The 27361-nt window shown below is 26.0% G+C and overlaps 1 protein-coding gene and 1 pseudogene across 3 annotated transcripts; both read left to right on the plus strand.

The window, feature by feature from the left end:
• LOC107169547 (piwi-like protein Siwi) lies at positions 1–27277 on the plus strand. 3 transcript variants are annotated; one of them, XM_089217847.1, is made up of 16 exons: positions 1–89; positions 288–440; positions 8652–8860; positions 8930–9115; positions 11113–11292; positions 11991–12146; positions 12818–12945; positions 18771–18882; positions 18942–19231; positions 20082–20233; positions 20470–20597; positions 20676–20841; positions 24325–24449; positions 25017–25177; positions 26758–26908; positions 26974–27277. In XM_089217847.1, exons 2-16 carry the CDS (start codon positions 290–292, stop codon positions 27088–27090), a joined length of 2412 nt encoding a protein of 803 aa, XP_089073973.1. In that variant the 5' UTR covers positions 1–89; positions 288–289; the 3' UTR covers positions 27091–27277. The 3 variants fall into 3 exon arrangements, with proteins under 3 accessions (XP_089073973.1, XP_089073972.1, XP_089073974.1); XM_089217846.1 differs by lacking the exon at positions 1–89 and having other exon boundaries at positions 126–440; XM_089217848.1 differs by lacking the exons at positions 1–89; positions 11113–11292 and having other exon boundaries at positions 126–440.
• LOC149062544 (uncharacterized) lies at positions 13289–16461 on the plus strand (annotated as a pseudogene).
• Positions 27278–27361: the final 84 nt, after the last annotated feature.

Consider the following 27361-nt stretch of genomic DNA (forward strand, 5'->3'; position numbering starts at 1 on the left):
CATCTGCCACACTGCCCGCACTGCCACACTACCCGCACTGCCACCCAGTCAGACGTCACCCACTAGAGGCGTCCTGACGTCATAGCCACGTAGGTATTTTGATAAATGATATGAATAAGATTAGTTATAACATCATTCTAACCTTCTAACTCGTTAATTTAATATACATGTTCTGAAACAAGAAATTAAAAAAACACATTGCGAATTTTAGCCCAACTTAAAATAATTTTGAGCACATCAAAATTGTTTCTTGTTTTTAAAGATTTTTTGTATCTTTTTTGATTCAGTTATGGATCAAAATCCTATTGATGATTCCTCAAGAAATGTTCATGATTTGGGTCCAATTTATTTTGGAACTCTACACGATGAAAGTGAAGTAAATGAAGAAGAACTTCGCCCACCAACTTTAGGGAATAATCGGAATTTTCAGCGTTTTCAAGGTTGGTATCAAATGATTTTAACATTAAGTATACTTGCTTTTAATATTTTAACATTATACTTACTTTTGATATTTCTACCAATTGTGTAGTAAATAGGTAATATTATTAAATATGTTACATAATAGTAATCTTTGAAAAAACTATTTGACTATGATCTGTTTATCAGCATGTCGTACCAATATGATTTTTGTTTTGATATTGTTCTCTTAGCAGACATATTTTAGTGTAAAGTAGTGATGGGATTTATAGATTATTTATATGAATTGTTCCTCCTGTTTCAGGTCCATGAGAAGGACAAGTACTAATATTTTGTCCCTTATCGTTACTTTTATACAATAGGTACCATTCTAATGATGCATTACATTTTCGTGTGGGTATTTTACTACAGGGTATACATCATGTTCTAGTATTCTAGATCTAATAAATATTTAATCATTTATTGATTTTTAAATTCCCCTATACACATTATTTACCAACAAAGATAAACAAAAAATAATTTATATTAATCTGTTTTTTTTATATATAATCAATATAATATAGTACTTATAATTTACGCTTCACAGTTCACAGTGAAGACCACATTAAAATGCATGAAAATATTATGTTGTAACCTAGTCAACTATATGTAGTCAACACATTCAACCTTCATCCATCATTAATAAATTAAGATGCGTATTTTAGCGTTAGTATACTTTATTTAAATATCATAGGGTATAATAATAATAATTCGCACTGTCAGAATATTAGTGTTGTAACTCAAAAAACCCTATTTTGAGAAAAGCGAGTTTTTGATTTGACAGCATTGTAAAACATTTAAACATCTATTAAAAATAAGTATTCCACTTATTATCATCAAATTTTGGCTACAAATTTTCTTGATGTTCATGTATATATTTATAATATCAAGTTAAAAAATAAATATTTTCCTTCTTATAGGAATTAACTTTTTTTTGAGTTAATACAGTAATGCTATAAATATTTCACAACAAATTTCCCAATTACTACAATAATAACTTAAATGTTTCATTAGAAATGTTTATTAAAATTAATAACTTTGACATTACATTTTATATAGGTATTTAATACTTACTTTTCTTTGGTAAAAGTAAAAATGGGTTGTACACTTGTACCTGAACTAGGTATTTAACTATATAGGTATTTAATACTTACTTTTCTTTGATAAAAGTAAAAATGGGTTGTACACTTGTACCTGAACTAGGGCAATATTTTTAAATACAAATAATTTTTGACACAACAAACAAATTTATTAAAAAATTTTAAAAAATGTAAAAAAAATTTGAACAATTTTTTACGAAATTTAACAAATTTTTTAAAATAAAAACTAAACAGTAGGAACCTTTTATAAAATTAAAATACATTTTGTATAACCTTTGAAAAATTTTAAATTATACTTATCAATCTATTAATAATATAATTTAATATACCTTACATAATATTTTTAACCTAAACTTTGGTTTTATAATATACAACATAGGCATGAGGTAAAATTAATTTTTCTTTTTAACTAAACAAAAAATAAAATAAATAATTAATACAATGAGATTAATAATAAAAAATATCTTGTAAAAGATGAATAAAAATAACAAAAAATGCTATTAGGTTTTTCAATTCATTTTAATATCTTATAAACTTATTGATTGAACAATGAATTAAAGCTGTATTTAACTTTAACTACAATTAAATATCAAACAACAATAATTTTATTTGAATTTATATATTAATAATAATTTTGTTTTTAATAATAATATTACATTGATATCTATATTAACATTACGTAATGTAATATAGGTCCTATCTACTTTAATATTATATTATAATTAGGTACATTATTTTTCAAAATAAATTACAAATTATAAAGCAAAAACATTTATTAAAGTATTCTTTTAAACATTATGTGAAATTTTAGAGTTATAACTGTTAACTTACCTTAGGTATTAGATTTAAATCAGCATTGATGTTAAAATCTGAACCTTCAATATAATTTTTATTTGCTAATTTTAGCATTCGTTTAGTACGTGAATTCATTTTTGTAAAAATAAAAGTAATAATTCACTAGGTAGGTAATTACTTGTAAAACAATGTTCTAACTTAATTTCATAATAATTAATTAATTATTGATAATATTATCTCATTGTCATTATGGATCATTAAAATATTAATATCTTTTAAATAGCAATGATAATAAATTAAAGTAATAATAGTATTATGATAACAATCTCAATTCTCAGTGCAGTAGTGTATTATTTCGAAAAAATACAGTAATGCACTAAATATTTAAGTTTATACTGTGTAGCAATAGTGTATTATTTTGAGATACCACACTATTCCATTTATAGCCACCGATTATTTTTCTAAATGCATTACCGTTTTTTCTAGTTTAGGTTGTTTTAAAATGTAGATACGAGATAATACAGTAGTGCATCCTAAAGAACGACATATTTACCATTGAAAAACATGTATAACTCAAAATCGACAATTTTTGAGTTACTACACTAATGTTCTGATAGTTATATTATAATATATTATTAAAATATAATATTATTATATTATAATCAAACAACAATGTAATATATAATTTTTCACTTTTATTAAGTTTATAGCAATATGTATTTTACCTATAAATTATTTTTTTTATACATACATTATAAATGTCCATTTAAGAACATTAAACTTTCGATGTTTTTACTGTTAGCCTATTATGTATGACACTGTGTACCTGCTTAGGAAAAAATTTGTTCGCGAGGTATGGACATAGCAGAGAAATATAATTTAAGAAGCATTAAATGATATAAATTTGGATAAATTGTTTTAATTTTTTTTCCACCAAACTAGTGGGTCTGATTTTCTGGATAAGTATGGTTTATTTGTTGTTTATCTGTTGAGTTCTTTTATAGCTTCTACCGTCGGGCGTCGGTGTACTTGGAATTGTCAGTATTGACATCTATAAATAAAAAAAACAATGTAACAATAAAATTAATTAATATTTTATGTTAAATTTGGTTATTGTAAAATTTATACACTATTAATTACATACTTCTATATCAAATGTTTCCCATATATTATCAGTAGTACTATTAGTAGTGTTGTCATTAGAATTGGCATGTGTGTCTTCACTTATAAGTTATAACTACTGTGATTGTTTTTATCCATGACATTTTTATTTTTTGCAATAATACTTGCTGTAAACAATTTTCTGGTAAGCTTTCTGGTAATATGTATTTTACTAAATCCTTTTTTTTAAACCTAGGGTGTAAAAGTGTTGCCTTAACTAAAACTGAGTTTTTTTCCATTAATTACCAAATCTTTTTTGTGCTTTTTGTAGCGTTACATCGATTTTGGATTCAATAGCATCAGATTTATACAATTCTTTATTTTTTTTGAGATGCAATAATATTGAGTGGCTCAAAATCATAATTTTTGAAATCAAAACTGTACTTTCACTGCTCAACTCGATTGTAACGTCTTTAAATGGCTCTAAAATTGAGTAAAATTGTTCCATAATTTCAAAATTCTCGGTGGATCAATTATTTATACTTGATATAAATGCGATAGTGCATAATAATGGCTCTTTTGTCTCTAAAATTCTTTTTAACATATCATAAATTAAATTCCACCTTGTACTTACATCTTGTTTTAATTTTACTATTGGGTTTCTCATTTGTGTTTGCATATTTTTTTTATTTTATAGTAGCTTGTGTGATTATTTTAAAATGTTCTACTATAGACTTAACTCGTTTATGCGTATCATTTATATTGTTTAAACCACTTTGTGCAACTAAATTTAAGAGTTATGAGCAAAACATGGAATATGAGACAAGTTACTGTTCATACTAATAGCTGAAGTTATATTATAATATGTATTATCGCTAACTGCTACTTTTACTTTTCCAGAAATATCCCAATTATTAAAAGTTTTATTGAAAATTTTAATGCTGCATGTCCTTTCTTCAAAATGATAATATTATCCTAAAATGTGTGATTTCAACTCACAATTTTCTTTGTGAATAAAATGACAATATGTCACTGCAATGAAATTATGAGTAATGTATAAGTAATTTATAATGAATTGCTCAAAGATTTAATTAGTTTTTCTTTGTAGTATAGAACTATGAAATAATAGTATTCGAAAGTTTTTCTGCTTGGTAATAAGTAACCAGGATTTAAAAGATTTACAAATTTACTAAATTCTGTGTCTTCTACAATCCTAGATAGTTGGAACTCTTCAGCTATCATAATAGCTAGTTGCTCATCAATTATTTTAGATTATAAAACAAAAACTGATTTAGTCATAAATGATTCGATGTGTGTTTGTTTAGGTTATACAAATGTTTTTATAAGTGAAGGTGGTTTACAGAATTGATATTTTCAGACGAAATATAAATTTGTGTCAGAGAAGTGCTTGGTTGATGTGATATAGGGCCGTTAACGTCATTGTGTTGATTAATTAAAACTGGCTGCCTTTTACGAGATGCACATTCATATTGATTAACGTGCTTTCTTTTTAGATGCTTATTTAGAATCGCAGAGAATCCCTCTTTAAACGAATAAGACAATGGCTTAAACATAATATAAAACGCAATATTTAACCATGGTGTAGACAATTAGTTGATACCATGAAGCATTAATACATTAAGTCCCCAGTGTGCGTAACGTATGTAAATAATTAAAGTAAGTATAACAGTATAAGAATCGTAAAATATGCTTAACACGAACTGTGAATTTGCGTATGTGCATCGTCTTTTAACCACTAAAATGCTAAAGAACTGTTTGTGCGACAGTCCAACACTCTTGGGAACCAATAAAAACATTTATCGGACTGTTAATTGAACCATCATCACAGCTTATTTAACTGTTTTTATCGATATTTTATGCAACCAGTGCGCACAAAGATGTATAGGTACGTGTCACGTCCATAGACTTGTTAAAATAATATTATATCTTATGTAGGTTCATGTTAAGTTCACAGAGTTTATCGTTGGTTGTCTATATAAATTGTAAATTGCCCCTTAGATTATTGTGCACAGTCTTATCATTGAGCATTCATCTAATTCCTTAATATGTAATAGCCGTGATGTGAGCACCCGCCTCCTAGTTCTTTATGCTTTGGTCACATTGCTGTTTTGGTACCTATTTTATTTCTACGATGTCGCCGGTCCGGTCTCGTTTTCAGTTTTTCCGCCACAACGGTCCAAACGGCCGTCCATGTTCTCTTACGGTTATTGAGTGTGCTGTAATCGTCGTCGTTATTACACGTCTAAAGTGTGTGTGAAATGTGCTCACCATTTGGAAATTGGTACTAATTGGAACTTTTGAGATGCCAAAAATAATAATTTTATTTATCTTATTACAATTTGAAAATATTTTTTGTTGAGATTTGAAACTTTTACGTTTACCTACAAAAACAAAAAATTACTAGTAACTAGTAAGCTAAATAACCTGTCTTCGCCCGTTTGGATATAGCTGAATCTATTGACGAAAATTTCATCAAAATCAGTCAAAAGCTGTGAATTTTCATACGGTTCGTCCATTGTAGACATTTGATGTTATATAGGCAATAGTGCATCTAACATATTATACTTATAGATCAAACGTCCATAATATCCTTCCCTGTGTTGCGATGTGGTCAAGAAAAGTTGTGTTGCAGTGATGTCTATTCTTCAGAACAAAATTTTTTTTTTTTAATTTCTTCACTATAACGATTGTAATAATATTATTAGGGCGCGAAAAACAGCTACTGCGAAAAATATAAGAATTAGACGACAAAATATTCTCAGTGCAAAAAATGCAAATAATAAAATAGATCTAAGGTTTCAATAGTGTGTTGTTAATTTTGATATTAGTGTGAATTGCCCTATGATTAAACTTTTAGTTAAGATCATTATATCTGATTTTAGATTTCCGCTTTCATTCGGTATATTAATTTTCAAGCGAGGCCATTAGTCCTAATTATAACTATATGTATATCTGTGAAATATATAAAATCACGATTTATCATAAAAATATGCAGTTGTTTATTATGGGATAATATAATAATAATTACTGTTTAAACTTTTAGCATAACCATGTCTTCTTGGCTAAATGGTTTTTATCTATGTACTAGCTGATCCCCGTGCAGTTCGTTGCCCGTTAAAAATACGGACTATATGATTCAAAATGTTTATTTAATTCATCGTTTATACCTGGCTAGTCATGATCAAAACTTCCGAGACAAGTTCCCGTGGATTTACCCTATCTTAATTTCCATAAGAGATTTTTAATACAGTCATTTGAAATACACAACTAAAAGTATATTTTATCGCATTTTTAGCTTTGTAAAGTTGATACAATTTTTAAAATTAATAGGTACCTAATAATAAATTGTTAATTTCTTATTCATCCGTACTAAATTGTATAACCAATAGTAACCACAAAATATACAAAAATTTATTTAATATTATTATTATATTTATTATTTCTATAAAACATTTCAAATTTGCAATAAAAAAAATAAGGTCCACTTATCAAGATAAAATATAGCCTATAGATTCATGGGATTATGTAGCTTTCTGATGATACAAAATTTTGAAATCATTTAAATAGTTTCAAAGATGAAACCGATCAAATGAACAAAATTTTTCTTTATATTATCAACCCTTTTTAATCCTGGCTGGGGTCGTATTTTGAAAAATCCTGGCTTGGGGAGTTTCACATTATAAATGAACTTACTGAAAACTTACTGAAAACTTACATTTTTAATACTTTTAACACCTGTAGAAAATCCTTTCTATAGTTGAGGTCTACAACATGAAACAAAACTACTGTCCAAATTTTATACTTATTGTTTCTGTGTTCTGGCTAGGCGATGATGAATCATCTAGGATAAGTCATTTTATATATGTTACCGGAAATTTTGACATTTAGGAAATGATGACAATTCCTAATAACGGAAGGAAATGATATCATTGCCTAATTCGTGTTATCGTTTCCTAACGATATCAGGCAAAGATGCCATATATATTTTTCTTAGATATTTTAATTTAATCTGTCACAATTATTAATTACCCTGCTATTACACTAATAAATAATCAATGATCAATAATAAATTATATATATTTTTTTTTAATCACTTTATTAAATTAAATTCGCATTTTATTCAAATCCATTTTAACGAAATAATACGTACTGCACTAAGAAGATATGCACACACCACTAAGCGGACCGTGTTGTATGGACAGGTAGGGACACTTAATAAAACATGTAAATGATACGTTAAACATATTATGCGATACTTATGTGAATATGTGATAGCCATGACATTTTCCAATCAACCATTTTAACGATATCAGTCATTACCCACCTGATATTTTTTAATAGAACGCGGACAATATTGACAGTAATGGCAGTATAATGGTTTTTAGCATCTCACCGTTCCGAGTTAGTTAATAGTTATCGTTATAATAGCTTTACATGGTAACATGACCTGCAACATCATAATCGCCAATGCTTTCGTGTAAGGAACCGTTACGTCATATCTAGGGCTCGAATGTTTATGCACTTAAAACTACTCTAATATAAATTTAAAAAAATTATAAAATATGTATTTTTAGCCAATAAAAACACAAAAATATGTAAAATAAAAATAGTATTATTTGATTCAGTAAAACATGAATTAAATTTGTACCTAGGTTAGCATTAAATTGAATAAATAGAAAAAAATATGCAATTTCATAAACATCCGAGCCCTAGTGATAACATTGCCTAAAAAAGTACGGAAATGATGACAATCCTAGGGGATTATATCATTTCCTTCCGCTATTAGGAATTGTCATCATTTACTAGGAACTGTCATCATTTCCTAAATTGTCAACATTTCCGGTAACATATATATATATATTATATATAGATTTATTATAAGCAACTCAAATTGTAAACATTTTAGATCATCATAAACTTATTTCTTCTTATAACTTATTCTTTATTATATATTTGTAGTTTAAGTGTAATTATATTTTTAAACTCCTGGGCCCCCACACTAGTCATTTCGGTGGGACCCAGTTTTCATATGTGTATAAAATAAAACAAATAGATAAATATTGACATATTCAATACATTTTATACAATATTATAAATCAAATTGGTACCAAATTTCCAGAAAAAAAGTAAATTAAACAACAATTTCGTGTTATTATTATTATTATTTTATTTTTGTAGGGCTTTTGGGAGATCCTGTGGATTTAGTAACAAATTGTATTCAAATATTTTGTGATCCAAACTGGAAGTTGCAAAAATATGGGATACATTTTAAACCGAATGTCAACAGAAATATTAAAAATGAATTGTTAATTAAACACATATCATTTTTGGGAGAATATGTTCTTGACGGAAATACTATGTACAGCTTTGTAAAATATGAATCAAAAGTAAGTCTTTTCTAATATTTTTTTTAATATCTTATACTCAAATTAATTTTGTTTTAACAATTTTTATAGACATTTACCATTTATGAACAATATGGTCTTAGTGGTTCGTTGGTAATGATCACTATAAACCATTTGTCTGAAGTAGAAGGAAGTGATATTGCAACAATGCCAATTGTTTTAAAATTTTTTGAAAATTGTCTTAGACACTTAAAATTTGTTAAGGCAGAATCATTTTACTTTGACCGGGAAGCTACAGTAAATATTCACATAATTTAATAATTATAGTTTAATTACTGAAATATAAAATAGTTATTTGTAACTAATAGTAATTTACAATTGTATAAGGATATTATAGTTTCGAATGTTATAACTTTGATTAACACTTAAATGTTAATTTCAAGCTGAGTATTATTGATTTTACAATCGTGTTTTTTTGAAGTGAATACTTTGCCACATTGCTAAACCCTCATTATCACCTACTATAGTCTATAATATAAACTCTATATTATATATTGTTTATATTTTATTGTAATATGCTTTTTGTTTACCTAGGTATTATTTTTCTAAATTATTACTGGTCTAATATTGAATCAATATATGAATAATATGATTATAAAATATGAGGGTGTGTCAGTACACATAATGAAGTGAATACTTAAAAGTGAATCTTTAATTGGATTTGTTTGAAAAATATTACATTTGTTTTTAAATGAAAGTGTAGTGAAAAATTTAGAATCAAAAACAGAGAAGTGAACCATGCTTCCGGTACAGGCATGGCGCTAGGTCCTTAATCTCATTACTACCAAAATAGGTATATTATTTATGAGTCAAAAAATATCCTAACAACTGTTTTTTTATTTGTAATAATTTGTAAATCAAGTATAAAAACGTATACATTTTCCCAAACTTGAGAGAATTAATTTTCCTGTAGCAGTAGTAGTGTAACAATAACTATCATGGGTACTAGTTAGTAGGACTAATATACACCGATGGCGGTATGGTAAACATATTGAAAAACGATTGAATAATTAACTAACAATGACCATTATTTTTCTCTAATTCGTTATTTGTATTTCCATTCTGACATGATAATTTTAGTTATTGCTGAACAAATCAATCATCTATCATTTAATATTTTGTTAATTTTAGTGAACTAATCAGTAATCACCAGTGTAGGCTTCATAAATAATTAAAACGAGCTTTAAAACATGTCTCGTCAATTTATTTCCAAAAACACATTGATTGAAAAAGTACATACTTCAGCCAAGTATTAAACAACTAGGCTTTTTGGCATTTTATATTTTATTATGTATTCTTTAATTTTTTAAGCTTCAAATATTATTATAGTGTTACAAATATTATTGCATTGTCAAAAAATCAATTAAAAAAAAATTTAAAAAGTTTGTCTTGGATTTTTCCAAGCCGCTTAGTGAAGACCGCTGATTTATTAACACATTTGTAACATAATTAATTTTCATGGACTAACCTGTTATTTTCTATGTCATTAAAATAAGTTATGGATGTAGAATGTGTGACAAAAACAAGGTTCTTGGATATTTGAGAAAAGTTTAAAAGAATAAAATGTATGTATGATTCCAAAAGTTTTAGATAATAAATAATGATCAATAATATTATTGAAGATCCAAGGAATTAATACTACGTTTTGTTCATCAACAATATACCTAGTACATAAAAGTTGTTTTGGACTGATTTTGTAATTAATTTTTAAAGTATATCTTGTGATGCCCCACTTTTTAACGAAAAAGTAAAGAAACGTGTAAAAATTATGATGCTGGGTTACGCAAAAATATAATTTAAATAAAAATATTTAATGCAATGAGTAACTAAATTTTATCACTCTTCAAAAGTTATTTACCTAATACTGGAAATAAGTATCTGTAGGATAATTTTTGACTCTTATATTATAATATACTTTGGTAACTTTGCTAAGTTTGCATTCTGTCGATTAATTAAACAATTTTCACAGATACTATTCCTGTATTCATTTCAAGTGTGTGTACAGACACATTGGTTTTACAAGGTCAAAACTCGGGTCAAAATTAAAAATTCCCAGTATTTTTTTTAAATAACCAGAGGAAAAAATTGGAACATTTGTTAAAATTTTGATATTATTATTAAAATAATTATTTGGTTACCAAAAAGTTTGACAATCATTGCTTAGAATCAATTTTCCCCTTTTATTTCTACATATATATATATATATATATATATATATATATATTTAATTTTAGATAACTCATCAAAAACTTGGATTATGCTATTGGCCTGGGTATCTGCTTGGAGTCAGAAAATGTAATGATCAATTTGCATTATGCGTTGAACTATTAAATAGTTGCACGGCTTCAAAAACAGTTTTAGATTTTTTCCATGTAAGCTGTGGAAATAACAGAAATATAAGCCCTAGCTTGATGGTGAGTATTTATTATACTCCCCACATAATATGCATCTATTAAACCCAATAATATTGCCTAACACTAATATAATAATTATTGTAAATTGATAATGTAATTTAGATAATTATATCTATAATTAGATTTATAAATCCTCACAAGATTTAAAACAAATTCTAACGAGGGAATGAAAATTTTTATAGTATTTACATGATAACAAGAAACATTGATTTTTGTAATAATTTATTATGATAATTATCAGTTGTTGATTATCAATGTTTATCCATAAGTAGGTAGAAATAAACAAACTATTTAGAGTTCATCAAATTATTCAAATTGCATACTATTGTGTATTATGACTGAAATATCTAAATATCCTTACCAAAAGTTTCATGCTGATAACACAAATATTCGGTTGTAGAGACAACAAAAAGTAATAACTTTCCTAATTTTGTTTTTAATCACATTATTTGTATTCACTCTGTTTTACAGTATCTAGTATCTACTTTGTTTGAACTTATTTTTTAATATACAAACACTTTTACTGTCACAAGAATTGTATATTTAATTTTTAATTCTAGGTAATTATAGAATTTTGGGACTTGACACAAATAAGCAAATAGGTTTATCATCCTTTTATTTTTCTAATAAATAAACTTTACTTATTGTTTCATGTTGAATGTTTTATTATTTATAAGTATTCTTGATGATTTTTCCAGAACAATTTTAAAGCTAGTGTTATTGGTACTGTAGTTCTAACATCATACAATAATAAACTGTACAAAATACATGGTGTTAATGAAAATTTAAATATTAACTCAACATTTATTGATGAAGATGGATTAAGGATATCGTATAAGGACTACTATGAACAAGTAAATTATATTATTTTTTTTTTTTTTTTATCATTGGTCTCATTTAGTCTCAAAATTATAAAAATGTCTGCTTTGACAACTAAATCTCTTAACATTAAATTTGCGTAACTATACATAACTAAAATTAATATTTTAGTTTTGAATGTTTTTAAGAATTCTATTTTTTTTATTTCACTGTCTGGATTTGGATCCAGGCTTATTCCAATAAGGTGGCTCATGAGTTTCTCCCAAGGAAGTTTCTTTCTCTCTATCTTAACGAGTCACTTTGAATAATATGTTTTTGGTTAATATTTTTAATTATTTATTTTATGGGCAGTAACAGGACAGCAATCGATTTGACTGTTTATGTAGAACATATTGATAGTAGTTTGATTGATGTCTTGTAAATTGTTTTTTAATATAAATCTCTTATCACTTTTGGAGGCATATGTCTTGAAATTTGATTAGATGCTCAAGAGTGCTTTTCAGAAAATGTTTGTAACATTTATATATTTAGAGATGTGTTCAGTTCTGTGTTTATGTTGTATTTTATGCTTGTCCATATTTATTTTATAATACTGTATTAACTCTACTGTACTATAGTTACTATACCTATTTCTGTAGTTTATTTATGAACTATTGTACTCAAAAATTTTTATGCTTAACTCACATGTATTTATTTTCATTTTTAGAAATGGAATATATCTTCTTTGGATGAACAACAGCCAATGTTGAAAACTACAAATCATGATAATTATTTTGATACATTATACCTTGTTCCACAACTATGTATTATAACCGAATTTACTGATATTATAAGGTAATTAAAATTATACATTAATTTAAAAATAAAAATAAAAATTGTCCAACTCATCTATAAATAAAATATATTTTTAAAAGAAAAAGCTATCTATCGTGGGCTTTTTATTATATTTTAATTTTAAAGTGAGTTGTGGGTATTTTTAGATTTACAAACAATTTACAATTTTAAAATATTCATAAGTCTTTTCAAAATTTAAATATAATAAAAAGCCCATGAGATGCCCTAGATAATAATCTTTGATTTAATTTTTATAATAAGTCAATTCACTCTAAATTTTAAACTAACGGAGATAAACGTGATATACCTAAGTGTGAAATTTGTTATACTACGCGCTTGTACAATGAAGACAACACATGCAGGTGTGGCGTCTTCTTAAATCTTTTTTTTATTGCCATATACATATAAATCAGCAATAAAAACATTTATATAATTCCTCTATGTATTTTGCAAAGAAAAATATCAATTAGCACATTTATACAAAGTGCCCTCAAGGTTAGGTTAGGTTAGATCCCTTTGAATTAATTTTTTTTATGTATTTATTATACTTAGTAAACAAAGGAAAATGCACAAATACCTCCTCCGTTGTTAACAACAGCCAACTTGATGATATCAATGAGTTATTTCACATTGTTTGAAATATCCATGTATAAATACAAGTATTACAGTTAAACAGTGGCCCAAATAAGGGGGAGGGGCTTAGCCAACCCAAAAATTTCTCAAAGCCCCCTTAAAAATTATATTATGTATATTAATCTTAATAAAATTTATTTTACCCAATAATTGGACATTTTTTCCTTACACCAATAAGACAATTTTTTTTATTAGCTAAAAATATAATATTACAATAAACAATATTACTTGTAAAAAAAGAATGTGACTATGCATTTCTTTTATTTTTCAACTGCTATTGTAAAAATATTTTAGGAGCCTTGTATTAAATTTTCAAATCTTAGATATAAAAGGAAAATTTTTTATGAATTTCTAGCGTAAAATAATTTACGAATTTTCGTGATTTTTACGTATGTTGTCAAAATTCAAACTTTGAATGCTTATAAAAAAAAATTGTGACTACTTATGTATTTCTTTTATTTTTCAACTGCTATTGTAAAAATATGTTAGAAGCCTTGTCTTAAATTTTCAAATCTTAAGTCTAAAAGGAAAATTTTTTATGAATTTCTAGCGTAAAATAATTTACGAATTTTCGTGATTTTTACGTATGTTGTCAAAATTCAAACTTTGAATGCTTATAAAAAAAATTGTGACTACTTATGTATTTCTTTTATTTTTCAACTGCTATTGTAAAAATATGTTAGGAGCCTTGTCTTAAATTTTCAAATCTTAAATCTAAAAAGAAAAACTTTTATGAATTTCTATCTAAGAATAATTCGAACAATGCCGTAATTTTTACGTATTTAGTCAAAATTTGAACTTTAAATGTATATAAAAAAAATCGTGCCTATGTATTTTTAATATTTTTTAACTGCTATTGTTACAATGTGTTAGAAGTCTTGTATTAAATTTTCAAGCTTTTCCGCTCAGAATCTAAAATTATAGTAAAATATTACCGATAAACGGATCAAAATAAAAAGATAGCCACGGTGACGTCTGACAACTGACAAGTCTCTTAAGCCAAATATTGGTAAAAACAAGACCATTATATATAAATAGCTTCAAACGAATAGACTGGTTCATTTCATTATTTCATTGAATATTGATCCTTCGTGTTTGTGTATCATGTTTAACTGAGTTAAATAATGTTTAATCATTTTTATTTATATTATATTGAGTAATTCAAATGTAACATAATATACCATATATCCATATGGAACTGGCTAAACTTTATAACTCAGTTTCCTAAATAGTATACATATTTTTGAATTCTGTTTGGGGAACATAATACGCTATTACAGGTTGATCAAATTGCCCAAATCATTTAATGTAATGACTTATATTATAAATCCAAAATTGACTGAATGAGAGCTATTTAAAATAAAAAAAAAAACAATCTATTCCAATAGCCAATTTTGAGGTACCTAGGTCACATATTGGACCACAGCTTACGTATGTGCATTTTTTGTTCTAAATACCAGTGTTAAGTAATTCCATATTATGAAATAAATAATGATATAAAATGATTAGAATAAAAATCCTGAATATATTTAATATTTATCCTTCGGCCATATAAACTAATAGACACACTTTATTTTATATTTGTACGGTAACAATTATGTAGCCCACATGTTGAGTGATATTACAAGACGTTTGGGCAAAAACATCAATAATTACAATATCATGAATAATAAGTAATAGTACAAATACTCAATATTATTATTATAATCTGAATACTCGACTTGTAATAATGTAATATCCTAATATAGTCTTGTGAATAACTAATAACTATTAATTGGAGTTTGGAAGTTATAGGAGCAAGAAAAGACAAAATGTGCACAAAAAATAATTATAAAATATGCATGAAAAAATGTGAAATATGCTAAAAACTAATATTTATTTATTAATGTACACAAAGAAAAAACCAAAAACATATATTTATAAATATTGTGTAATTGAAAATTAAAATATGGCATGTAACTGGTTGGCATTTGAGAAGTTAAACCAATATATATTTTCATTATTTTTGAAATACCAAATAAATAATCTAAAATTAATAAATGTTTTTAGAAAATATTATATATGCATACAAATATACAAAAATCAATTAAAATTAACAAAATGTGCATTTTTAATTTTCAATTTTTTAACTCAATGTTATAAAACTCAGATTTCTGGCTTGGTCTGCTATAAATTAAGGGCATACAGAAAAATATGCAACTCCTATAACTTCCGAACCCTACTAATTTGTAACAATATATATAAATTATAAGTAGATTGTAAGTATATATTATAAAAAAATCTAATCTTTAGATGCTAATCTACCGGATGAAAACAATATTTTTAAAATCAGATTTATTTAAATGATTATGCATATTATAAGCTTTAAGAGTTTGAAACAATCGCTTAATGATGTAGATGTTATTAAATATATTATCTAAATTTGTAAAAATGAATTAAAAAAAGTTGTTAAATGCAATTTTTCTATTTGCATTTTAACTTCTACTGATCATATATCTCAACTTGTGACTGAAACAATATTCTTCAAACCCACAAAGTAGACTCATAAATGCTTCACCTGATGTTATTTATTTGTGTGAATTAGCTGAATCAGAATTAAGAATAATTGAAGAAACAAATAATTTAAACAAGGAAAATATAATTGAAATATTAGTGATAAAATGTTTACAAAATATGAATAAATCGGTTTTCAAATGTTTAAATTACCATATGTTTGATGAGGATGCTCATGGAAATAATGTATTATGTTTAGTCAAAATTATAATTGTGAAATATTTAAAATTAAGATTTTTTCATATTAAAGCAAATTCCATCTATGATTTATGAAATTATAAACGTGTTCACAGTGAACTAACCAAATAGATTTTATTTCCCAATCAATGAGGTAGTAATCACTATAATTCACAAAACTAATTAACTATTCATTATTATATAATGTTAATTAGGTATTTAACTAAATATAATAATAATATATTAATATATGTATGTATAAAAAAATGTTGTGTTTTAATTTTATTGACAATGATTTTAAATAAATTTAAAATTATTTTATTGGATGGTTTGGATTTGTATATAATTGTATTTCTCGTATTATTTACTGGTTAACCAGTGATCATATAATGTAGTAAGTGCTTAACTGCTAGGTACAAGATTTTTGTGGAGGTACGATTAAAAATATTAATTATTTTAGAGGTAGATATTATAGAACTTATTTATGATTTTTAGTGCATGTGAGAACTAGAAATTATATTACCTGTTATAAATATATTAGGTTTATATGTATATATATAGTCTATACTCTGGCCCACGAGAGATCAGTACCGCTATTCGACCAAAAATCGTCGAATTCTGCGCAGCCCCTGTGTAGTGCGCCACGATTACGGTTGTTCTCAGCGTGCGCGTGACGGTACTGATCTCTCGTGGGCCGGAGTATAATATAATTTAATTAACATTTTAACCAATAACTAAATAATTAATTATCCGTTATACCTATAAAAGAAGTGAGAACAGACAGAACCTAAGCCAGATCATTTAGGTATTATTTATGAGGATAATGGGTTAGCATGCCACCAACTATATTATAATATTTATACTAAAATACTATATTACTATATTACTATTCATAATAAACAATATGTCAATACTATTGGAATTAATAGAAATATTATGCAGATAATTTAAATAATGAGTGTCAAATGATTGCAATAGCGTTTTCTATGTTCCATGACTATGAAAAAATACAAACGTAACGTCACACCATACACAAAGTTTGACGTCAATATATTATCTGCACACCATCGCCACGTCTATTAGCTTTTATGGTTGAAGTATTTATTCATGCTGCCAAGAACTAAAAATACATGTTAATTAATTATTTTAGAATTTAAATAGCTCTCATTCAGTCAATTTTGATTTAAAATATAAGTTATTACTAGGGTTCGGAAATTATAGGAGCTAAAATAGGCAAAACATGCACAAAAAAATGTGATATATGCAAAAAAATGTCTATACAATATACATATACAAAACATTAATCAATGTTCATTAATATAAAACATATAATGACATTATTACTTATTAATTATTATTTATTAATACACAAAAAGAATTATATTATTAAAAACTAAAATACCATACTTAACCGGTTGGCACTTGATATTTTATTGAACTAAAAAAATAGTAAAAAATAATATTTTTTCATCATTTGTGAAGTTAATTACAAATACCTATGTATATATATTAAATACCTGTTAAGTGTTGCATTGAACCATTTTATAATTTATACATTATTATATTATTATTTAAAATTATTTGTAATACATAGTTAAAGAAAGATAAAAATAATTTTTTTTAGAAAACATTAAATATGCATTTATAATTTTTAATTTTTAAACTCAACATGGTGTAGCTTGAATTTCTAGCTTGATCTGCTATAAATCAAGAGCATTCAGAAGAATCTGGAACTCCTATAACTTCCAAACCTTAGTTATTACATTAGCTTATTTTAAAATGTAAACAATCTGAAATAGTTGTCAACAATTTAAACAGAACAAAGTTATATAGCACATGAGCAGATTAAATGAATTATATGAATAAAAAGTCATAAGTATTTATGCTCTAATACCTATAGCGGTTCTCAAACCTTTTTTGATCGCGGCGTCTCTTTTTGAAATAAAGGGTTTACATGGTTCCTCTCTCTAAAAAAAAAAAATATATAAACCAGAACAATTTTGTTTGAACTCATTTTGAAAGTTACAATGGCTTATGGAAAATACAAGGTTTCTCATAATTATTCTATACTACTATTAAACCAAAAAAAAAAAATGTATTAATTTTTTCTGTTGTCATTTTAAGTTAAAATTCATAAAATTCAATATTTAATAAACAATAACAACTTTAGTTATTTTTCTGTAATTTAAAAATATTTTTCATTTTTACGTGAAACTTTTAGGTATGTTATTAGATTTTAAACATATACTGACATTTTAAAATGCTGTATTAGTGTATTAATTATTGGAAGCTAAATTACTTTAATTGCAATAAGTATAAATATACTTATTAATGTAGGCTGTCTTTTCTCAGAATTTTTATTTTGTATGTAATGATTTATCATTAAGTTCAAGTTAAACATATCCATCGCATTAACCCACTTGACACTTTTTTATTAATTATAAACTATTCCAAAATTACAGGAAAAAGCAACTGGTTAAAGAATTTAGTCAGTTTGGAAACACAAATTATTCACCCAATACCATGATAAATAAATATAATCAATTTCTTAGTAAAATGCTGTACAATCGAAAGGTAAATATGTTTATTGAACTAAAAATTTAACTTTTTTAAATATTTTCTGTTCATAATAGTTTTTGAAGGCCTTACATTCTTGGGACTTCAGTGTGGATAGAAATTTAATACGAATTACTGGACGTGTTATGTTTTCTATGACTTTACAATTTCGTAATCGTACAGTCCCTGTTGGAAGTCAGGGATATTGGACAGATCGATTACAGCTATTAAAAATGTTAGAAACTCCAGATGTTGAAGACTGGGTTGTTTTAGTTCCGTCAAAATATTATTTTAAAGTGAAACGATTTATTGATACTCTAAGGTTAATAGCGGAACAAATGGCATTACATCTGTCAGAACCGGAAATGTTAGTTTTGATTATTTATTTAATTAATTGTATTATCCATTATTTATATTTCTTGTCGTTTTAAAATGATGACTTGGTGTTTGATGATTTAGAGCAGCGGTTCCCAACCTTTTTAGCAGGCTGTGTCCTATTGTTTGTACAAATTTTGTCAGGTGCCCTTCTGTGAACATCACGAGAAACGTGATAAAAATAAACACTAGTTTTCATTCATAACTAATTTAAAGAATTTTATTGAACATATTATTAAAAAAAATATAATTTTATTGTTGAAATTAAAAAAAAAATTCTGTTTTAATAGTGAAAATAATTAACGATATATTTGAGACCGCTTATTTTTGGAAAGTTTGGCAATGTTTTTATCTATTATTGAATTATTCGACACATATTAGAAACACTATATCTAATATTGGATATACAGATAGTATTCTAAGTAATTTTGTACGTAAAATAATTTTTTGTCTTCTACTACAATCAATTTTTAATATATAATTTAATAACTTTTTTCATTCTCGGATAAGGCGTGGCGCCCCTTTGATGAGCTCGCGGTGCCTTTAGGGTGCACAGGTTGGGAATCGCTGATTTAGAGTCCATTTAGAGTAGTGTGACACAGTGGCACCAAACCTTATGTTAATGTCGGGCCATGGCCTGACATATTTTGAAAATTTAGGATAGGGCTGCTTTATATTGACCATTTTCCTCTCCACGGTATGCAATTTTTGCTGATATTAAGACGTTGGGCCTCTTGAAATATTTTTCGTCCTACTTGATTTTTAGTTTTCCTGTGTAGCTGGTCATCATCTTAAAATGGCAAAAGTATAAGCAAACATATTGATTTATGTTTATATTTTAGTGTACAAATTAATGATTTATCTCCAACATCATACATGAAACATTTGGATGAAATTATAAATAAAAATGGCCAATTTATTTTATGTGTGATCAAATCTCTGAATAGTGATCTTTCCAATAAAATAAATAAAAAGTTATGTTTAGGAGTATCAGGTAAATAAATAAAATGTATTATTTGCCCATCGAAATTAATTATTTTAGTTGTTTATTTTTATATGTATATTTTTAATAACTTCAATCCTTATAATTTACTGATAAACTGATTCAAACTATTTAAACTTTTATTTTTATATATAACACAAATATCAATAATTTTTTCAAATACCTATACTTCTATTTGGTAGAAATAAGCTAGTAAAAATCATAATAGTTATAAAACAAAATTTCAGTGCCATCGCAATTGCTTTCTTTGAAACAAATCACAACCAATGACTTATCAAGATATACCAAAACCGTCATACAAATAAATTGTAAGCTTGGTGGAGTACCTTGGTCAGTGGCGGATGTCTATGATAAGGTATTATTAATTCAAAAATTATTATTTGTAAATTATGTATTATTGAACATGATTAATTCATTTAAATGCATTTTTCAGAACATTATGGTAGTCGGGTTGAATATCTACCGTGATTCGCTTAACAACCATAAATATTTTTGTGGAGTTATGGTTTCAATAAATGAACCTTTTACGAAATATGCCAGTTATGTTGACACTTTATATAAAGAGAACATTTCGGAATTTTATGTTTCAAGCATTGCTAGTATGTATTTTAAGTTTTATTATTTATTAAAAATCCAAGAAAATAAAAACTAGCGACATTTGTTTGAAAAGGATTATTTAGGTAATTTATTCACAATCAAGTATGTGTGTAATTGATTATTTATTTTTAAATTTATTTTTGGAGAATTCAATTAATGCTAGCTGTTTGTTTAATGATTGAGCATTATTTCTTTTGGATTGCTTATGCTATTTTCAATCTTTTCACCTTTCTCCAAAATAAGAATGTTTTGCCTCTAGCAACATCATCTTCAGTTAATTTATTTTTGTATTGTTTCATGTCAGGATAGTTTATGCAGTTAATCTTTTTTTTTTTAATTGCATTAATTATGATTGGTTGTAGCCATGAATTATTTCTTTTTTGATTTGCATAGTTTAATTAATAGTTGTAGAATGTAGATATTTGTATTGCGTTTTTTAGGGAAACTGTTAATAAATTTATGTTAAGATTTGAAATATTTTTACTTGTTATAATTTGGTTCCAGCTTTTATTTTTCATCAGTTCATTCAATTTGTTATAGTCAGGGCTCGTGACTTATACCTCTAAAACAAGTTGTTATTAGCGCAATGATATGCTCTTAAAAACATTCATATAAGCGCTTAAATATGCGCTAAAAATACTAAAATATGCTAAAAAAATAAGTATAAGAAAATGTATTAAATATGACAAAAATAAATTACTTTCTACATACCTAATTATTATTAATTTAGTTTAAAATTTAAAATTTTACATATTACAAGTCTTTTAAATTTTTGCAGTATGCAGTAAATTAAAAAAATTAAAACCTATAGTTTATTTAGCCTATTTAAATAAATATGATTTTTATATTTTTCCCTTGAAAATTACTTTTTATGATGAGATGTTTACTCAAGTTTTCAAATTTGAATGACTTTCGATCGTTTCTGAGTAAAGTCTTGTACATTGAAAATGATTGCTAGACATCTGCTGATATAATTGGTGCATACTTAAAGTAAACAAAATCATCCGTTAATAGGTCTTCAGGTAATCCAGGTTCAAGTTCAGTGTTTCTTTGATGGCCCGATAACATATATGAAATATTTTTTTAAAGTTTGAGGCCAATACTCTTGTTGACGACGTTGTTAAATTTAGTTAAAATAGCTTTTTCAATTGACCCTTGAAGAGTTTGAAATGCTCTTTCTAAACTTTCAAATATATTTAGAGGATCAGCTAGAGGTAGTTCTTTTTTTTGTAGCTGGCTAATATTGAAAAATTTGATTTTATGTAAGCTAAGTCTCTTTCAATGCCATAAAATTTTGGGCCTCTTTAATACTAATAGCATCATCTGCGTCTAGTTTTTCAACATCTTATAAATAATTCCCAAATGTTCATAGTAATAGTTTGAGGCATTGATCCACGTACCCCAACGTGTAATTACTGGTTCAGGTGGTAAATTTAAATTAGGTGCTTCGTTTTTAAAAATTTTAACACAATTTGGAGCTTTTCGGAATGTTTTTTTTGACACTAGAAATTACTATGTAAACCGTACTGAATTTCCCTTTTACTTCCTCTGCTACTCTATGAAGACCTTGGGCAGTGCACGTAATATGGATCATTTTAGAATACAATGCTTTTAAAGAATTAGCAACTTTAACCATGTAGGTAGATTATTGATTATAATATTAAAACCATAAGGAATGTGTTTATAATGCCATTTGGGTATTATGTATTGAATATAGTTACTATGAACGTAATGTTTTAGTGTTGTTAATAAGCAGTTAATGTCCTAAATAAAATTATCAGCTCAGAATTTTTATAAATGATTTCTTTTATAAAAATAAATAATACCTCTGCTGCATTAATACTAGATTTTCTTTTTAATCCTCTACAATAGGCAAAATATTTAGGGTTAAAATCTTAACCTATCCATTCTTTTGAAACGATTATAATATGACTTATATCATTTAGTGAGGCATTTAGAAATTCTAAATAATTTATGAGTTAGGTTAAACTTCTAATACTTGCGTGCAGTTTGTTGAGACTATTATTATGTACTAATAATCTTTTGATTATTTCATTAACATGTTGTAATTGAGTTTTATCTGATTCTAAAATTACATACAGAATAAAGATAATTAATTGTAGTCATATTTTATTTAAAGGTTATATTTTAGTGAACAATTTAAAATTATTTTAAAATTATTTTACTTTACTAGATATACATTTATACTTGAATATGAATATTTAATAATAAATACACACAATTTTTGAGCTGTATTAATTTTAGTTTATACTTTAAAAACTAAAAAAAAAAAAATTTTAATTCAAAACTATTCACTTCATTATTTTATTAGGGGATGAGGTGGCCGAGCGGTCTAACGAGTCGGCTGTGACTCAGCCGGACCGGGTTCGATCCTCGACCACGGCATTTTTCTCCGGGCAAGTCACGGTGTCTGGAGAACAAGTCCTGCCATCCCCCCACTCCGGGGCATGGCAGAAACCTACGGGTGCCCCATTAGAAATTCTGCCAAACAGGCCTCCGGTGTAGGTTAGGTTAGTACACCGGACAATAGAGCCATACGAGTATTTTATTTTATTTTGTTACTTCATTATTTTGTTTAAAAGTGTGTTTAATTTTATAACATTCGGGCTGTAACTGATTTATTGTTAATAAATATATTGGGGATTATTTTGGTTTTTTTGTAACCAATAACTGCCTTTTACTTTAAATAAATAAAATATTTAGTGAATTCTTGGGTTTTTAGTGTTTTCAGCAGTTAACAATTTGAGCTAGTAACTGGTTTTAAGATCAATCTAAAAGAAATTTTTTAGAGACAATATATTACATTATTACCTATATTTCTTCTTCTACTTATTATTATTATTAGTTTTGTCAATTCATCAGATTATTCTGTCATAAATACTCTTGTATTTGTTTTGATGGTCATGACAATAATATTCATATTTAATTTTTATTTTTGAATTTTTTAAGTTTTTGAAGATTTGTAAGGTTAATATAGTATCTGTATTTTTTTCTAACTAAATATTATATAAAGTATATTTTATGTGGGAATTCAAACAAAATTATTGACATTATTTGTTTATTAGTTAACCAGAGAAATAAAATTAACATATGATATTCAATATTAATTTTTATAATTTATAATTAAGAATAGATTGTACTATAATAATTTAATTTGGTTTTTGAAAAAAATGGTAAAAAAACATTAAAGAAATATAATTAACAAGCTCGCTTATAATTAACAAAATCTTTACAACTTTTAAAGTTTTTTTTAATGAATTTTTTTTTATTTGGTGAATTGCCTTTTTCATCTTCAAATTTCACAATTTTTTTTAATCTCATATTTCCTTAAGATTTTTTTTTATTATACTTATTTGTGGTATGTATATCAAAAAGTAAACTTTAAAATAAACCTTTACAGTATTGCTTTGAAGTTTATTATAAAATATAATATAATTGTTTGACTATTTTCATTATTCATTTAGATGCTTTAAGTCTGTACAAAGACTTAAATCAAAAATTACCTAGAGGAATAATAATATATAGAGATGGTTTAGAATGGAACGGATCATCTGGAGAAGCTTGTATTTCTGAGATTAAATTAATGAAAGTTAGTAATATTTACATTTTCTTCTATGTATTTATTGTGTATAGGGTGTTATCCATAGACCTATCAACATAGATCTATGGAGTTATCTTATGTCCTTGTAAGTAAGGTGATTATATATAGATCAATAATATCCAGTTTTCCTAAGATCAAAAAAGACAATTTTTCAACTGAACATTTATTTTATCACGATTAAAAAATTTTGAAGCACTTAGTATTGTTGTATCAACAGCAAAATCAACTCTATTTTACCTTACCTGATAGGTACTAATATATCTTTATTTTAATACATTTTCATCTCTTTAGTTAAATACAGTCTAACAAAATATGGTTTTACCAATTGAAAAAATAAAGCTGTTTTTACTATTACATATTTTTACATCTGCATGTTTAAAATATTTGAAATGGTGATAAAAAAAAATACCAGTTAAAAAATAAAGAAATTACTTTTTCTTTTATGAAACTCAATATAATTGATCAATAATTCCTTACAATGCCATAAGATACAGCCTGCATAATGTGATTGTTATGAGGTCAATAAAATGATATTATATAATGGAGTTTTTACAGGCAAAATGTATCAAATTCTTCAGTAACGCTATAGTTCCTTTTGTGTATATTTTGATAAGAAAATCTGGGGAAACTAAATTTTTCAATCATCATGATCCTTTCAATTATAGAAATCCACCACCCGGAACAATTGTTGATTCTGATGTCACTGAACAAAGCATGTGAGTAATGAATATGCATACATCTTATCTCATTTATTTGAGAATGGTTATTGATATAATATTTTATACAATTTTATAATACAGCGAAACTTCTATAAAGTGGACAGCCATGGGGAATTAAGAAATGTCCATTATAGGGAGTTGTCCACTATTGAGAAAACCTTAACACAATGGACTAAATTAGTAAATTTCCACTATAGAGAGACGCTATAAAGAATTAGTTATACATTTACATATAAATTATACATACATTGAATTTGGTACATATTTATTTGTTATTTATTATATACACCAGTGGTTCCCAACTTTTTTAGTTTAGCAGACAACCAATAATGTAAAAAAAAAACATTGAGGCCCACTTACCTAATATACAGGTATAAAATACAAACATACACAAATAAGATGATAAAAAAATATATATACGTATATAAAATCTTAGTAAAATCTCAGTGTTAATTCCAATTCAAATTTTCTTACCCTTGAAATCGACCAGTGTCCATGTCCTAATACCACATATCTGGTGGCCCATGACTGGGCTCCAGCCCATGGATTGGAAATCACTGATATACACAATATGTAAGTACTATGTATTTAAAGTTTGGTATAAAAATGTATAATGTTTATATGCCTACATTAAAAAAGATCTTTAATCTGTTTTGTGTAAATTTTTTCTGCTCTTTGCAATGATATGTATAATTTACATGTATCGTGTCTATTTATGAGAGGCAATTCTTAATTTTGATACTAGTTTTTAGTGTCCACGTCCACTATTAAGAGGTTATAACTCCTATTATGTGCATAAATTTTTGACAAGGAATTTAAAAGTGTTCACTATTGGGAAGGGTTCTCAATTTAGAGGTGTCCATTAATAGAAATTTCACTGTATAATAATTAATCACTTATCATCATCTAATGATAAATAGTTCATTAACTATTATAATAATTATGGGGACTGGAGTGTGGCATGTTTTAAGGAGTAATATTTAGGCATTTCATTTAGCATTCATATTTGATCTATGTTTTTGTGTGAAAACTGATGAGTAGGTGTATGTCAGTATGTTAAATTCTTATAATCAAGATTTGGGCACCGATAGTTCAATTTCCATTGTCCACATATAAATTGTACAGGCAAATGTATCACCTATTTACTAATAAAATTAGAAACAATTTTTTTTTATCAAAAAAATAGTATCAGTGACTTCAATTACCTTATTAAGTTTAAGTAAGTCCAAATTTAATTTTGAAAATAGATTTTAATTTTCCTCTAAATTTACTATGTTTTAATTATCATACATTTTTCATTTTTCTATATCAAGTTATTTAAATTTTAATTATGAATATGATCTATCTTTACTCTTTTTGTCAGTATATTTCTAAGAAAAATCAGAAAAAAAAATTGTCAATGCATGTATAATTTAGTATTGAATTCAAATCGAGACATTATGTTGGGTGTAGTGATTGTTGTTGTGAGCTATATTTCTGACCGATGATGTATCATGCTTCAGTCCCCTTAATAACTGTTTAGTCATTTTATTGTTGTACAATATGTACAAAACTATAATAGCATTTTTCTGTGGCAGGTATGACTTCTACTTGATTTCTCATTCAGTTAAATCTGGGACAGTGCTTCCAACTTATTATCGTGTACTGTTCAATTCTATTCCTAACCTAATGATAGATGAACTCCACATGTATACTTACTTGTTAACTCACATTTACTTCAAAAGTTCGGTATGTATATATTCATTATAAATAAACATAAAAATCAAATATTTTATTGTGTTTTAATTTTCTAGCATACCATACGAGTTCCTGCACCCTGTCAATATGCATATGATTTAGCATATTTTTGTGCAAATACACTTAATACTACTGAAAACATACTGTTGCACAGATATCCATTCTTTTTATAAATAATTGTTTAACCTGGGTATGTAATGTATTATCTTATTTATATGATAAGTGTCCAAATTATATGTCCATAAGTTTTAGTTCACCTATTTTTAGTACATTTATTGAAGTTCTTAAGATAATATGTTCACTTTATCAAGTTTGTTAATATTAGGAATTTCTATTTTATATTATACCCTGATAAATAAAGTTCAGTTTTTAATGTATACTAATTCAAAAATTAAATATTTTATTTGTATATTTATTTTTCTTAATATCCATTTCAATTAACAT

Source organism: Diuraphis noxia, unplaced genomic scaffold (assembly GCF_037042655.1).
Source record: "Diuraphis noxia isolate RWA-SAM2 unplaced genomic scaffold, SU_Dnox_SAM2 contig0001, whole genome shotgun sequence".
NCBI lineage: Eukaryota > Metazoa > Arthropoda > Insecta > Hemiptera > Aphididae > Diuraphis > Diuraphis noxia.

Bases quoted from the DNA above. Each gene is read 5' to 3' on its own strand.
- LOC107169547 (XM_089217847.1), top strand. From the start codon at position 290: ATGGATCAAAATCCTATTGATGATTCCTCAAGAAATGTTCATGATTTG. The intron at 20,842-24,324 runs GTATGTATTTTA...TTATTCATTTAG, and splicing joins TTATGTTTCAAGCATTGCTA to ATGCTTTAAGTCTGTACAAA. The intron at 24,450-25,016 runs GTTAGTAATATT...GAGTTTTTACAG, and splicing joins CTGAGATTAAATTAATGAAA to GCAAAATGTATCAAATTCTT.